Here is a 15350-nt window from a genome sequence, read left to right as displayed (position 1 = left end):
ACTAACTACTTGAACTGTTACCCAAATATGCTCTTCCAGTGCTATTCCCTCTGCTTGGAATACCCCTTCCCACCCTCACCCCCTGACATGATCAAGCAACTTCCACTTCTTTAGGGTTTTACTTAGATGTCATCTTCTCTCAGACTTCTTCCTTGACCCAGTCCTCTCTCACACGTGTTTTTTTTTTTGTTTGTTTTTTGTTTTTTTATTTTGAGACGGAGTCTCGCTCTGTTCCCCAGGCGTGCAGTGGCGTGATCTCAGCTCATTGCAAGCTCCACCTCCCGGGTTCACGCCATTCTCCTGCCTCAGCCTCCCGAGTAGCTGGGACTACAGGCGCCCGCCACCTCGCCCGGCTAATTTTTTGTATTTTTCAGTAGAGACGGGGTTTCACCGGGTTAGCCAGGATGGTCTCGATCTTCTGACCTCGTGATCCACCTGTCTCAGCCTCCCAAAGTGCTGGGATTACAAGCTTGAGCCACCGCGCCCGGCCTCACACGTGTTTTTAAATGTAGGTTTTATTATTATTCAGGTATGGTGAGACCAATAGATCAGAAGATAATTGTCATTGAAAAGACAGTTTGTCCCTTGAAGCTCCCAAGAGAAGAGGATACACCAGGCCATGCAGGGCCATGTAGGGAAGCACCAGGGTCTTTCAGGAGGTAGAGGGGAGGGGAAAATGTGGACAAGAGCCTTTGTTGTGGTTTCCAGAGAAAGGAACAGGTGAGACAGGATAAGCAGGCATAGGATTAGCCAGTTTGAATAATTTCAGCAGGCTCTGGAGTACAGCAGTTGTTCCTAAGTTACCTGATACCTGGCCCGAAAGTGATTAGGTCTGAGAAATAGTGACCCAAAGCGTAAAAGCTGTATAAAAGAGGAAACAGAGTGAGTGGACTCTGGACTGGTTAGTTTGTATAAAAGACACACTTGAAGGAAGGTGTAACCTTTATTTCTAGGAATTGGCTGGTTCTGTTCTCTCCAGGATCAGCAAAGTCCCAGATGTCAAAATATCAGAAACACATGGTTAATATACTACGACTATTAGAAGTGGCTAGGTGCTCCTCTTAGACTCACCCTGGGCTTGCCCTGTGGAAAAACGGATCACACTATTTTAATTGACTACTTACCTCTTTGTTTCATACCACCGCCATCCTCCAGACCATGAGCTCATTGAGGACAGGACTACGTCTTATTCCTTGTTGAGAGGCAAAAAAGCACATAGAGATGAACTTGATAGACTTCAAGGTCTTGCCCTAGGTTCCAATGCATCAGGTGACATCCCCTGCCATAGAAGCAAGTCTTCTGGGCCATTTAACCCAGCAGAAATGGGTCAGGTCTTCCCCAGAAACCTGATTCTTCACATAGCACCATCCTGCCCTTCTCCTTTCCTTAGGAATCCACTTAGGGTCATGAAAGATCTTCTCTTTGGGTTCAGAAAGCCAGACTGGAGGCAAAAGCATGGTTCTTCTGTTTTCAGGTTCTTGATCTGTTTCTCCAAAACTAAGAAAGAAAAGAAGCTAACAAATGCAAGATCAAAAACTAAATCTTTGTTCATTTATTTTGGTCCAAAAGATAAGACTATAGATTTAAATGTCATAAGACCTCATGACTTTCCTGGCAGCATTTCTGTGTGAAGCTTTTCACCAGGCAGTTGAATCCAAATTAGTAGGAGCTTCAGAAAAGGCTTTCGGCTGGTCCACAGCTGGAAAGACATTGTCGTGAGCTCTGCCAAATGCATAAGGATATACAAAGAGAGGGGCAGAGGGAAATTGGGTTTTTTGTTTTGTTTTGTTTTGTTTTTGGCCAGGCATTTTTTAATAAATTAAAAAACAAACGAAACCCCAGATTTAATTAAAAATTTCCCCATATTCTGGCTGACTCTGTAATTTTTATGATGCTGCCCGAAATCTATTATGTAGTTACTTAATAAGAGAGAGGAAGGGGAAGTATTTTTAATTTTAAAGGATGAGAGGAGAGGAAAACTCTTTGGGTTGTTCTTTTTCTGTGTCCAGAGCCCAAACAGTGGTGGCCTGTGTATTTCTTTAGCAGGTTTTTCTTAGAGACAACTAACAACAGCTTACCAGTTTCTTTATGTCCTCACTCTGCAATGTAACTAACTTATACAGCAAAGGTAGCACGTCCACCCTCCAGTTCAGGCAGAAGCACATCACCCAAAGCCAGTGTTGTTCTCAGCAGCTTCAAGCGGCAGAAATGGAGAAATTTCATCTCATTAATTCTAGTATAAATCTCTTGCAATAAACTTAGAATTGCCTGATTCAGTCTCAAGAGTATCGGGTCATGTCAATGCTCTTTGCCACATATATATATCATGCTGGGGGGACAATGGCACAGAAGGAATCTTAGAGCTTACAGTGTATCTTGACTCAGTGGTTTTTTTGTTTTTTGTTTTGTTTTGTTTTGGGTTTTTTTTGTCTCATACAGGGATCTTCCGCTTCTCGCATAAGTAATCATTGCCTGACTTTGCTCTTGGATACTCAAAAGCCTGCTATGCAGTTCTTCATGTTTGTACCATAGGCTCCTCTTGTTCAGGATGTCCAAACCTAAACTCATCCTTTTCCCATTATCGTCTATTTCAGTTTGCACCCACCCAGTGCCCTAGTTGGAATCTCAGATATCATCCCTGACTCCTCATCTGGTTCTCAACCACCAGGACGTACCTGCTCACTCACCTTCTAAATATTTCTCCATTCAAACCCTACCACCACCGCTGTCTAACCTGGATGACCACATCAATCTTCTGATCAGCATTCCAGATTGTATTCATATCTCCCTCCATTCCAAACCACTATAATCACAGTGATGGCCTGACCAAGTCTGATAATATGGTTTCCCCAGCAAAAATCCAGGGTAGGGGGCGTGGGTAGTATGCCCAAGGTAATCAAACAGAAATGCAAACCCCTTCCTGCCTTACTCTCTGACTTCACATTGTTGATCCTCAGTTCACACTTCAGTGACCATGAACTGCATGCAGTTTCCCCACATACCATGCTCTCTATTCCTTTGCTATGTCCTCCCGGATCTTTCTGCCGCTTAACCTGGCTAACTACTACCTACCCTTCAAAACTCATTTCAGGGATGGTGCTGTAGGGATGTCCCTGTGTAATTATTCATTAAACTGCACTTATGCTTTATGCACTCTTTGGTATAAATAATGTATCTCACAATAAAGTTATTAAACCCGATACAAAAACTTCAAAAGGCAATTCAGGAAACACCTCCTCTTGGAACCACCTCCCACGTCCCCATACCCAGGGCAGGCTGGATTCCCTGCCTGCATGCTCCCACAGGGCCCCCTATATCTCACTGCACTTGATGCCTTGCTAGGATTATTTATCTGTACAACTACGGAAGGTTCCAAGCTTCTTCAGGGTAGGGATTATCATTTCTTATCTTTGACCCTGTAGTGTGTAGCATACCAATGTGAACAAAATATCTGTTGAATGAATGAATAGATGAGTATCGTGTCTTCCATCTGTCTCTGTGGTCTATTCCCACTGTTGGTACAGATTCTCACGTGGACTATTTATTTACCTCCTTAACTGTGTCAAGCACATCCTGCATTCCATTGCCAAAATCACTTTTTTTTTTTTTATTATACTTTAAGTTCGAGGGTACATGTGCATAACGTGCAGGTTTGTTACACATGTATACTTGTGCCATGTTGGTGTGCTGCACCCATCAACTCGTCAGCACCCATCAACTCGTCATTTACATCAGGTATAACTCCCAATGCAATCCCTCCCGCCTCTCCCCTCCCCACTCCCCGTGATAGGCCCTGGTGTGTGATGTTCCCCTTCCCGAGTCCAAGTGATCTCATTGTTCAGTTTCCACCTATGAGTGAGAACATGCGGTGTTTAAACTAGTCCAACCATTATGGAAAACAGTATGGCGATTCCTCAAGGATCTAGAACTAGAAGTCCCATATGACCCAGCCATCCCATTACTGGGTGTATACTCAAAGGATTATAAATCATGCTGCTATAAAGACACATGCACACGTATGTTTATTGCGGCACTATTCACAATAGCAAAGACTTGGAATCAACCCAAATGTCCATCAGTGACAGACTGGATTAAGAAAATGTGGCACATATACACCATGGAATACTATGCAGCCATAAAAAAGGATGAGTTTGTGTCCTTTGTAGGGACATGGATGCAGCTGGAAACCATCATTCTCAGCAAACTATCACAAGAACAGAAAACCAAAATCACTTTTTTTGTTTTTGAGACCACATCTCACTCTGTTGCCCACACTGGAGTACAGTGGCACAATCATAGTTTACTGTAACCTCAAACTCCTGGGCTCAAGTGATCTTCCCACCTCAGCCTCCTGAGTAGCTAGCACTACAGGCATGTGCCACCACACCTGGCAAATTTTATTTTTGTAATTACAGGTCCTCACTATGTTGCCCAGGCTGGTCTCATAATCCTGGCCCCAAGTGATCCTCTTGCCTCAGCCTCTCAAAGCTCTGAGGATACAGGTGCGAGCCACTGCTACCAACACCCCAAATCACCTTTCTGAAATCAGTCCCTATTCTCAAATCTTTACTCCCATGACAACTTTCTATTGTCTGTTTTTTTGTTGTTGTTGTTTTTTTGTTTGTTTGTTTGTTTGAGATGAAATCTTGCTCTGTTGTCCAGGCTGGAGTGCAGTGGTGCAATCTCGGCTCACTGCAACCTCCGCCTCCCAAATTCAAGCAATTCTCCTGCCTCGGCCTCCCCAGTAACTGGGACTACAGGTGTGTGCCACCACACCCAGCTAATTTTTGTATTTCTAGCAGAGACGGTGTTTCATCATGTTGGCCAGGCTAGTCTCAAACTCCTGACCTCAAGTGATGTTCCCACCTCCACCTCCCAAAGTGCTGGGATTACAGGCATGATGAGCCACCATGTCCAGTCTGTCTATAATTATTAATACAATTTCTTTAGACTGACATTCAAGGTCTTTAGCAACATGATCCCAGCCTACTTTTTTCAGTCCTCTCCCACCATCATACACATGAACCCTTCTCTCTAGTTAGTCTAGTTAGTACCTATCATCTTCTGAACTTGACTCACACATTCTCACATCTGAACTTTCCTCACACTATTCACACACACCCCCAATCTGAAATGTGCTTCTTTCCTCTCTCCACTTAACTGAATTTTTTAAAAATGTGTAATGTTCTGGCTTAAGCACCACATCTTCTGTGAAATCTTTATTAAATATTCTACTCTGAAGAAAATTCTTATCCTTCCAAACTCCACTGAGGCTTCTCCTGGGTACTTAATTCATTCTGCCTTGTGTTAACTATCTTTTTATGTGTAGGTCTCATCACCCCAACCAGACTGTAAATTCCTTTGTCATTATTTAAATCCATGCATGGAACTCCCACAGATATCAACCAATCACCAATAGATAAGCCTTAGAACATGTGTTACAGGAAAAATAGAGTAACACATACAACTAATACAGAGAAACAACAATTGACATTAAAATAGAAAAAAAAATAGCACTCTTGGAATCTATAGAAAAATGTAAAGAGAAAGAAAATTGAAGATAATAGGTCAACTAGAATATTTATTTGCCTGCTTCAACATCAATAATAAAGCATACTAGGTAAAGTGGTCCTTTTCAACCAATTGTTACAACTCTCTCAGGTGCTGGTTTTGGAAAATCTTCTCAGCCTGAGACTCAAACTATTAATCACCAATTGTCTGAGTTAAAACCATCAATTAAAAGATTTACGCATCCCGCAAAGGACAGAAGACTGCCCTGTTGAGAGGTAACTTTTGAGCAATGTGCTGAGCCTTTCTGTGAAGGTTTGGCAAAGGGTTGCCAGAGAAAATATAGAAGAAATGTAGAGCAAATTTCCAAAGCTCACAAATTCCAGATGCCTGTGGATGGTAGGAAGTATGGAAAGTCTGTCAAATGTCTTGACTGTAGCCCATGACTGAGTGGCTTTAGCAATAAAAGGTGTATCATTGTCATATGAAATGATCCAGAAAGCCAAACACATGACAAAGATTAGTTTCAAGGGCCAAAGTGGTGTGGCTGGAGTCAAATGATTGCACTGGAACAGCAACCCTGTAACCTGAGAAAGTGTCAATAGCATTGATGAACAACCAGTAGCTCTAAAGAGGGGTGGCGGAAGGTCTGAGGTAATCAATCTGCCAGGAGCAGTGGAGACAACACCCCATGCAGTGTGTTCTTCCTTACCAAGAGGCAACAAGGTCAACTTTTGGCAGGAGTCACAAGTCTAGCACCAAATGGTAGCCTTTACATCAGAAACATTGAGTACTTTACTTATACACTGTCTATAACAGAGGACGTGTTGCCATGTCCAGTACAATAAGGGATCCAGGCAGCAATGATGGCAATTGGGGTGGTGCTAGCTAACCGAGTGATTCTAGCTGGTCTCATCAGAGAATGGACTTTACAATGGATGTCAATATGAATGACCCCGACAGTTCTATTAGTCACCACAATTTGTTTCCACTGTTTGAAGTCCCTAAAGAAGGATGTCTTCAATCTGCAAATCTGTTGTTTTCCAAGTGGCAGATCAAACCATAGGTCTTTAGCAACAACCTAACAGTCAGTAAAAACATAACAAGGCTCCTCAAGGAGGGTATTGGTCAGAGCTTTGAGAATGGCCTTGAATTCTACTTAATGACCAGATCAACTACATCCATTTTCAGTTCTACCTGGCACTGAGGCTGAACAGCCATAGCAGTCCATTGAAATGGCACTGGTTTTCAGCTTAGCCAATATGTCAGTGAAAGAAGCAACAGGCATTTCGAGGAATCTCCTAAATGCCACCTAAATATATTTTTAAATCCCCTACATGTAACCTGTATGAAATGAGGGTGCTGAGCCAGGGGCTTTGTTTCAGGCAACGGAATAGGCAATAAAGTTTTCCCCAAAGGATTAGCTGCCACTTTTTCATGTAAATCCAAGATGCCATCGGGGCTAGGTCTGTTGCATTAATGATTATTGCATATAATGATTTTCTATGACAAGCAAGGCTAGTTGGACCCTTTCCACTTTAGTAGTCATGAGGTCTGTTTGATCTACTCCAAAAAGGGAACGGCAGACTGGATGGTTCAAGTGTTCAGTTTTGACAGAAGCCCAGTAGTGAAACAGGAGAGTTGCCTGACTCCTTCATGGAACTTGCGACAGGCGTGTGGCTCAAACCCCTTATGGGAAGGGGAGCAGGCAGACAGGCAGATGCGGGAGCTGGGGCGAGCGCTTTTGGGCTCCAGCCCTACAGTAGTGTCTGGGGGTGTGTTACGATTAATGGTCTTTTATCAGTTGCCGTCTGTGGACAGCTAAGTGTTAAACCAGCTCGGTGGAGAGTCAGGGTGACAGTCTTTTACACCCTGCCCTCTTGATACCCGGGTCCTTGTCCAGCATGCAAGAAGAATCAGGTCACACACAAACTTGAAGGATGGTGAGTGTGGGGCTTTAACTGAGTGGTGGAGGTGGCTGTCAGTGGGGTGGATGGGGAGCTGTAAAGGGGATGGAGTGGGAGGATGATCTTCCCCTGGAGTTCAGCCATCCTGCAACCAATCTTCTCTCCAACCATCTCCAGCCAAACTCCTCTTGACGTTCAGATGCTGCTTCTCTTCTTCTCTGCCATTCTTCTGCTTGTGTAGCCTGGAGTTTAGGGTTTATATGGGTACAGGCTAAGAGGGAATGGCAGGCCAAAAGGCAACATTTGGGCACAAAAACAGGAATACCTGTTCCCAATTAGGGCCGCGGGTTTCCAGGCTTGAGGGTGGGGCCTTTGTCAGGGCACTGCCCTCTTCTACCCAGAATTTCCCTGCCCTCTGTCCATATCAGTAGTAGCTAATACTTTGTTGTTTTTCAGAAGGCATGTACCTTGCCAGCCATGTCAAGGAGTCCAGGCATCCAAAACTCCAAGGGCATCTCTGGATGAAGGGTGTCTCCTTTTACCAGGGTCTCCAATCAGCAAAGTAATCAGTTAGGGATATTCTGTAGCTCAAAGGTATCATTAGGTTTGTGTAGCCTCAAAGATACCAGTACCTATCTAAACGGGGCTCTTTCTCATTGGGCTCTAGCACTTATGGGGCAGAAAAGTTCAAGCATATAACGTCATTTTCTGCTATATATTCAGATGCAAAAAGAACAACAGTGCATTGAGTTGGTTCAACAGGCCATACCCACAAGGTCATGTTAACTTTCCTTTCCTATTATGAACTCTGCCCAAACCCTATCAGTTGAAACTGAGTGGACCCTTCCCCCGCAGGACTGTGTAAGATGGCGAACTGGGCACCTGTGTTCAACACAGCCATAAAAGTTTGCACCCCTTTCTCCTATAAAGTACCCCAGCATATTCAGATGGGTACATGTGGTGGTTGGTCCTCCTTTGAGATAAGAAGTCCTGGGCCCCATCCCTAACCATCTTTCTCCTTAAAGCAGCTGAGGTCAGGTTAAAGGTGGAGGGAGAAACGAGGGAACATAGGGTTGGGGTGGGAGGTTCCATGCCAGTATGCAAGACTTTACATCTACTTTTAGTATTGAGTAGTATAGCAGCTGCTTGGAGCTCAAATAAATGAAATTCCAATGATTTTGGTCCCGAAAACAAAGCAAAATCTGACAATGTTTTGGCATTGGGGACCCTTTGACTCAGCAACCATGGACACATGGTCTTCAGACTGAAGCCACTGGGTTTGCGTCCTTTACCTGACTCTAGCTTGACTTACATTGACATTTTTCTTTTTTTAGGAGTTCATCTTAATTAACAGCATCTTCACCATTACCAAGAAATATCTCTTAAGTTCTGGCCTAGTTTTAACATAAAAGGTAGAGCATTTTTCCAAGGTTAGGGGGCCAACTGCAAGAATTTATCTAGAATTCTCTGGGTCAGTTTCTCATTCTTCAGTAGGTCACCTTCATCAGCATAGTAAACTCAATTCAGGGCAGTAAAAGACCAAATACTAGTTAATGCCTCTTCTATCCCTTCTAACAGGAGTTTGTCTCAGGGATATATCCCTGAGATGCCAATCCTCTCTGAAAGCAACCAAGACCTACTGGAAACAAAAATCCTTTATTTTCTCTGAATGGATGTTAAGTCTGGCATGACAGACTGCCAGGAGGAGCTGAGTCGTAAAATAGGCCACCTGTTGCCCTTGTTCCTTAACAACCATGATGTGCCCTGCCACCACATGTCCCAAGCAAAACAACCAAAGTTCTAATGATTCACCTATTGTCTAAGGAGGTACACCCTTAAGCCCACCCAGGATATATCTTAGTACTAATTTTTACAGTGGGGTGGACTTGAAGCTAACTGGCAAACTGGTGAGGAAACACCTCTCCCCACGCCCAGAAAAGGGTTAGCAAAAAACAAGGAACCATTTGGGTAGCTATCACTGGACCTACTTTCTGATACTTGGCCTGCAACCACTGCCCCATTTGCTCCTCATTAATAGGCAATGAAGTTGAGGACCATGTATCATCAGGTTGATCATGAAATTTGGTCAACATGCTTGCTAACAATTACTGAGGACTTCCTATGAATCCTATTAATGAGCCCCAAAGCCCTCCTCCTCTTCCAGAAAGCTATGTGTCTGTCAGCATCCCATCCTCATGACCAAAAACCATCAAGAACTGTGAAGGGTCTGAGATTTTGCTCTATTGCAAGCGCCTGCCATATTCATCGACACTGGTAAAAGACATATCCCTAGGTCACATACAAAGAACTTTATTACTTATGGTACAGTAAGCAGGGCATGACAATCCCTTTTTTTCTTTTTTTTTTTTTTTTTTTTTTGAGATGGAGTCTCGCTCTGTCACCCAAACTGGAGTGCAGTAGTGTAATCTCAGCTCACTGCAATCTCCACCTCCCAGGTTCAAGCAATTCTCACGTCTCAGCCTCCGGAGTAGCTGGGATTACAGGCGTGTACCATACCACGCCTGGGTAATTTTTGTATTTTTAGTAGAGATGGGGTTTTGCCATGTTGGCCAGGCTGATCTCGAACTCCTGACCTCAGGTGATCCACCTGCCTTGGCCTCCCAAAGTGCTGGGATTACAGGCATGAGCCACTGTGCCTTCCCTGATAATCATCATTTTAAAAATCAGTTATTCCTTATACCCAAGTCCCAGAAGAGTGACCAGATTAGGCCCAGATGGGTGCCTGCACTTACAGTAGGTTTTATTACAAAGAAGAAATCTTAAGCTTAGGGAACCCAATCTTTTATAATGGGCAGTAAGCATGCCTTTACTGTGAAGGGAAGACACTACCTTCTGAGGTCGTACACAAACTTAAACCTCTGCTCTGAAGTTAAAAGGGAGGGGGAGACAGGGGAGAGACTCTGTATCTTCCAAGATTGTTCACTACACAAATATCCTCAAAAAGACAGTACAGGATATAAGAAGTCTGTGCCTTCCTTAGAAAGACATATAGAAATGCAAGAGATCTATGGAGAATTGCTTCTCAATTGGTATAAATTGTAGAAAAATGGAAAAATGCAAAGGCCATTTTGCTCTTTGTGCAGAATTCACTCCAACTTGTGGTGAGATACTCCAAGATTTATACACAAATATTAAGGGACTCTTAAAGATTTTTAAAACTCACCAATAACAACTCTGCCTATCTTGACCCACTTCCCCAACTTACAACACATTACTTTGGCAGTCCATCAAAGCACAACTCCAATATCATAAGTACCATTTACATTTTCAATTTTAATTTTCTCCTCAGCTTTTTCCTTTTCTTTTATTTTGACTAACTTCACACATAAGCCCAGCTAATCTTTACTGCTGCACATTAGCCAAAATGGAGTTCTTCCGATAAATCCTCAGGAGAGAGCCAGGGAAGCGTGATTAAAGGAGAGGTTTTTAAAGTCATAGAGGTCAAAACAGGTTCCTTTTTAGGCAATTCATTTTGGCATGACTGCAACATGATTATCTTAGTAAGAACTTTCAAATTTTGAAACAAAAATATACTAACCACATCCTAATATCACAAGAAATAGGGCTAACAGTTACATAAGGGAAGCTGACTTATCTTAACATTCATCTGTTAAGCCCTATATTGTTCCATGACCCAGGCTTAAGAGACTGCCATTACAATTAAACCTCCATCCCCCAAAGAGCCCTGTCTACAACGGCTTATAAAGGAAGGGATAAGAGCCAAATTCCAGGTTGGCCTCAGTTATGTCTAAATGTCAACTTGCTTATCCCACACAGTGAAACATATGAACATTGTAAGGCAGATCTCTTTTAAGGGAAAAGGGTCAGATTCCCTAGTTTTTCACCCCAAAGGATAGACAGGAATGTGCTGGTCTCTACGATTCTGTGACCAGATAGAATCACAGTTATGTTTACCATTCCATTATAATTCTTTACACTCTAGATGTTATGCTCTCAAACCACTCTGTTTTAGAGAAGATCTCAATGTTTTAGTAAAGTACAAACACCATCAGTCTGCTGTTATTGTCTCCATGTGTATGTTCTGGGTTAAGGCACTTTTTTTTGTTTGGATTACAAACCACATTACTTGATAAATATCTGAGAAAAATGGGAGTGGGTGAGTTGAAAATCAAAGTAGATTTCACTTATTCTATGAATACAATCCTTCTAAGAACAAAGATTCTTGCAAGTGTTTAGTTTTCTAAATAACTTTATAATAGAACAGAACCATAACCCAGCAAAAAGAGCCAAGGTTCTTATTTTGACATAATTTATTCTCTTTCGGTCAAGCAGGTCAACAATAAGGTCATCAATTGCCTTGGCAACACTTACCTCCATTTTCACCACTGCAATGCATTAATGAGTTTATTTATGCCTTGCTTTATCTACGAAGCATTTTTTTCCTATTAGAACTATTAACATGAACTTAGTTCCACTGTGCTTTTTCAAGGGAGATTTATTACAATGGGATGGAAAATAAGATCATTTCCCAAAAAAGTCACCTTCAGTTTTCAACAGAGAAACATTATGTTTTATTCCATATCTCTTTGGATAAGGAATATTTGATAATATTTCCAGCATAAGATGTCAGCAGTTCTTCTAACACCAAACGACTAAGAACTTTTATTCAAGAACCAGAGTTGCTTATATTGGCATCTATGTAACACAACCTCAACATCTAATTTCCCAGTGTTGAAAAAAAGTCAAATCCCTGCTTCTTTAATTTACAAGTATAAAAATATTACCTTAAAAGCTATTTCCATGTCTCAAACTTTTAAAGCACAATTTTAACCCAATAAAATAAACACACCCACTACAATGCCTCCTGTGATGTTAACACATACTCTACTTTCCCCTACGAAACTTGAAATAAGGTTATTGTTGTTTTGTTTTGTTTTGACTTATAATTGCCATTCTTCTTAAATATGTAGGGAATCTCAATATTTGAGTGAGTTTTCTCAACAAGGAAATAGTGGCAATACTGACTTACCTCCCAGAGCTTAAACAGTTTGAAAATATTTTTTTGCTCAATCCTTGTATTTAAAGAGTTAGTCATAAGGAAGTCAGTGGCAAGCTGGCCCAAAGCTGGGTCACCCTGGGCAGGAAGTGGCTTTAAAAAGTTTAAAATCTGCTGGCCACTTCGGCTAAACACAAAGACCACCCACTCCACTATTCCCTCCCAGCTATCACAGCAAAAAGTACTCACCAGAATAGACAGGAAGGAGGCACTTCTGACGAGACACCACCAAGGTCACCGTCTGGATTCTATGGATATTTAATATACACCAGAAACAAAATTACAGATTTTGTCATATTATAAACATTAAAATAGGCCAGTCCACAGACCACCTGGAATTCCTTCACAGATTATACTATAAATCCAGACTACAGGACCATCTGAAATGCAGGCAATTTGCTAGGTGATATTGTTGCTGTAAGCACATGAGGAATACAGTGGTAACATAGAAAACCAGAGCAATCCTGGAAATGATCTGCTGTAACTTACGCCGAAAGTAATAAGATCGTAACGCCAAAACATAAAACTCTCTCGTTAAGAGGGCTTGAGACCTATGCTCTAAAACCAAAATTAGTTTGGAAGTAATCAGGTTTCTTTTTTATTTATGAGTACCAACTAAACAAATTATACTCTGAGCCTAGTGACATTTCAGGAATGGGAAAGTGAACTTCCTGATTAATACGAAAATAAGCCTCATAATAGGAATTATAGTTTAGAAGACCTCAATTAGTAATAATAACAAATAATTTCAAATATTTTTTAAAGTGCTGGATAATTTTTAAGGATAATGTGACTAAAATTAATATTGCAACTTCCCAGAACTATTTGGACTAATTTTTGTGACCACCCAAAAAAGGGGCTAAGCTAAAATCTCATATTCCAAATTGAGTCAGTGACGAAGTTTCAAACTCACCCCCCATGTAACCTCGAAACATTTTAAATAAGATGGTTTATAACAGAAATACTGAAAATAAATCATCCTTGAATACTTTTAGATTTCCCCCCAGTGTACCACAAATCACATCCAGAAACCCAAACAAAATAATCAGTGAAATGTTTGAGATCTGCTGCTGAAATCCCGAGCTGCAAGACAAGAAAAGAAGAGAGACCAAAGCAGATAGCCTGATGTCTCTTTACTTGGGCAGCACTGAGCTTTTAGAGGTCCTAAGTCGTGCACATTAATACTCTGAGTCCATAAAAGTCAGCAGTAACACTAAAATAATAATAACAATAAATAATACAGGCTCTGGTTAGAGAGAGAGGATCCGTTTACTGCCACCCTGCTGAGGTACATTTGACCACCAAAGGCAAGAAAGCTATTAGCATCCTGAATTAATGGGTATAGTGGTTTTCAAGCAAGATATTTTCATGATGGACACAATGTGGACTCAGCAAAGTTTCTCCTTCAAGAAAAATATAGTTTCTATTTCAAAGGGCACTGATTAGGCTTAATACTATTAGGGAACCATCAAGCATTTGTGTTGTTGTTACTGCTTTTAACTATCAGTTACTTTCTAAACCAAAAATTGTGGGTAGTTAACTTGACCAACAGTCACTGGTTAGGAATGCAGGAGCAAATCCAAGGTACAAAAGAGATTCGAATGTCGACAGGCCTTAAGGAGTTTGGAATCTTTTTAGGTTGTCAGGTCTTAGCCTTTCTTATCATCACTATTAGCACTGTTATTACTTCCTTGTCTGGAATTTCTAAATAAAAATTTATTTCCCTCATCACATCCCCCCTGAAGACAACTAGATATGACACTATTTTAGAAATTCTCAACATGGTTTATTAGTGGCAATGTAAATCAATGACCATCAAAAACCAAATAAACATATCTACCAAATGAATACATTCTTACTACTATTAATTGCTTATAATATATCCAGCAGATGTTTTAAAAGTCAACAATATTAACTCCCTTTGTAGATTAATTGTAAAAAAATAACTGTTTTGAGTCCATCTCCATCAGTACTTGGAAGTACAAATATACATTAAATAAGATTATAAAGACTGTAATACATACAACAAAAAAGTCTATAAAACAAAGATAACTTTAAAAGCATTGCTCAATTTACTTTGTAGCTTTTCTATATAAAATATTTTAAAACAGTACACATTTTCTGGATCATACATGAAAGTTCACATCCAGATGTCTTTCTAAATCAAATTCTTACTCTCTTTTCATTGTCAAAATCTTAATATTCATTCCTGGGTGGATTTTTCTTCCTTGGCAATTCTTTTTGTTACCCCACTAAAATATTTCTCACGGAAGGAATTATGACCTTGGTATGGCAGAAAATGATCACTTAGCAGATGTGAATACTGGTCCCGATTCTGTTTGGTTGGAAAATACAAAATGTAAAAATTATTTCTTTAGTTAGCTTATACCAAAGCAGTTGTTTACCTTAAGCAAAATCTCACTCTCTAGTGCATATTTATTTTCCTTCACTACTTGAATTAGAAATATACCATCACTTTACATCCTTATCATGCTTGGATATCCAAAGTGTTTTCATTTACCTCATTAAAGCCTCACAAAAGTCCTCCGAACAGAGGACAAATTTCTTTCTTTCTTTCTTTTTTTTACCTCAGGGCAAAGAGAATGGTTCCAGGTAACAGAGTTAAGGCTATAACTTTCTTCTGATTCCAAGTTCAGCACATGCTGAAGTCATCTGTGCCTATGGATAAAAATTACTAAACAAGGAAGCTTCTACTCAAGAAAAAGTTGTGAACCAACAAAATAATACATTTGTGTGAGGTCATACAGACACACAAAATTGTCTGGGGGTATTTCCATATTCAGTTAATGAAATAAAACAATTCGTGGAAACTTTAAGTGAACATAGTAGATGAAGATACAGGCTAAACAAGAGATTTCCACACTTGTAGACTTCAC

General features: G+C 40.8%; 1 protein-coding gene across 5 annotated transcripts in view; it reads right to left on the bottom strand.

Moving 5' to 3' along the window:
- The window catches only part of TRMT11 (tRNA methyltransferase 11 homolog), a 126353-nt gene that overhangs the window by 60357 nt on the left and 50646 nt on the right, over positions 1–15350 (bottom strand). For 2 of the 5 annotated variants that reach the window (XM_030928666.1, XM_030928667.1), the window contains exon 13: positions 12643–12701. In XM_030928666.1, the coding sequence (XP_030784526.1) occupies positions 12643–12701 (59 nt within the window). Of the gene's footprint in view, positions 1–1369; positions 1723–4935; positions 7658–12642; positions 12702–14217; positions 14789–15350 lie in introns of those variants that run through there. The other 3 variants (XM_030928669.1, XM_030928668.1, XM_010360162.2) reach the window with 3 other exon arrangements.

Source organism: Rhinopithecus roxellana, chromosome 4 (genome assembly GCF_007565055.1).
Source record: "Rhinopithecus roxellana isolate Shanxi Qingling chromosome 4, ASM756505v1, whole genome shotgun sequence".
NCBI lineage: Eukaryota > Metazoa > Chordata > Mammalia > Primates > Cercopithecidae > Rhinopithecus > Rhinopithecus roxellana.
Note: the sequence above shows the minus strand (reverse complement) of the source record. Positions and strands in the feature narration are given on the sequence as shown.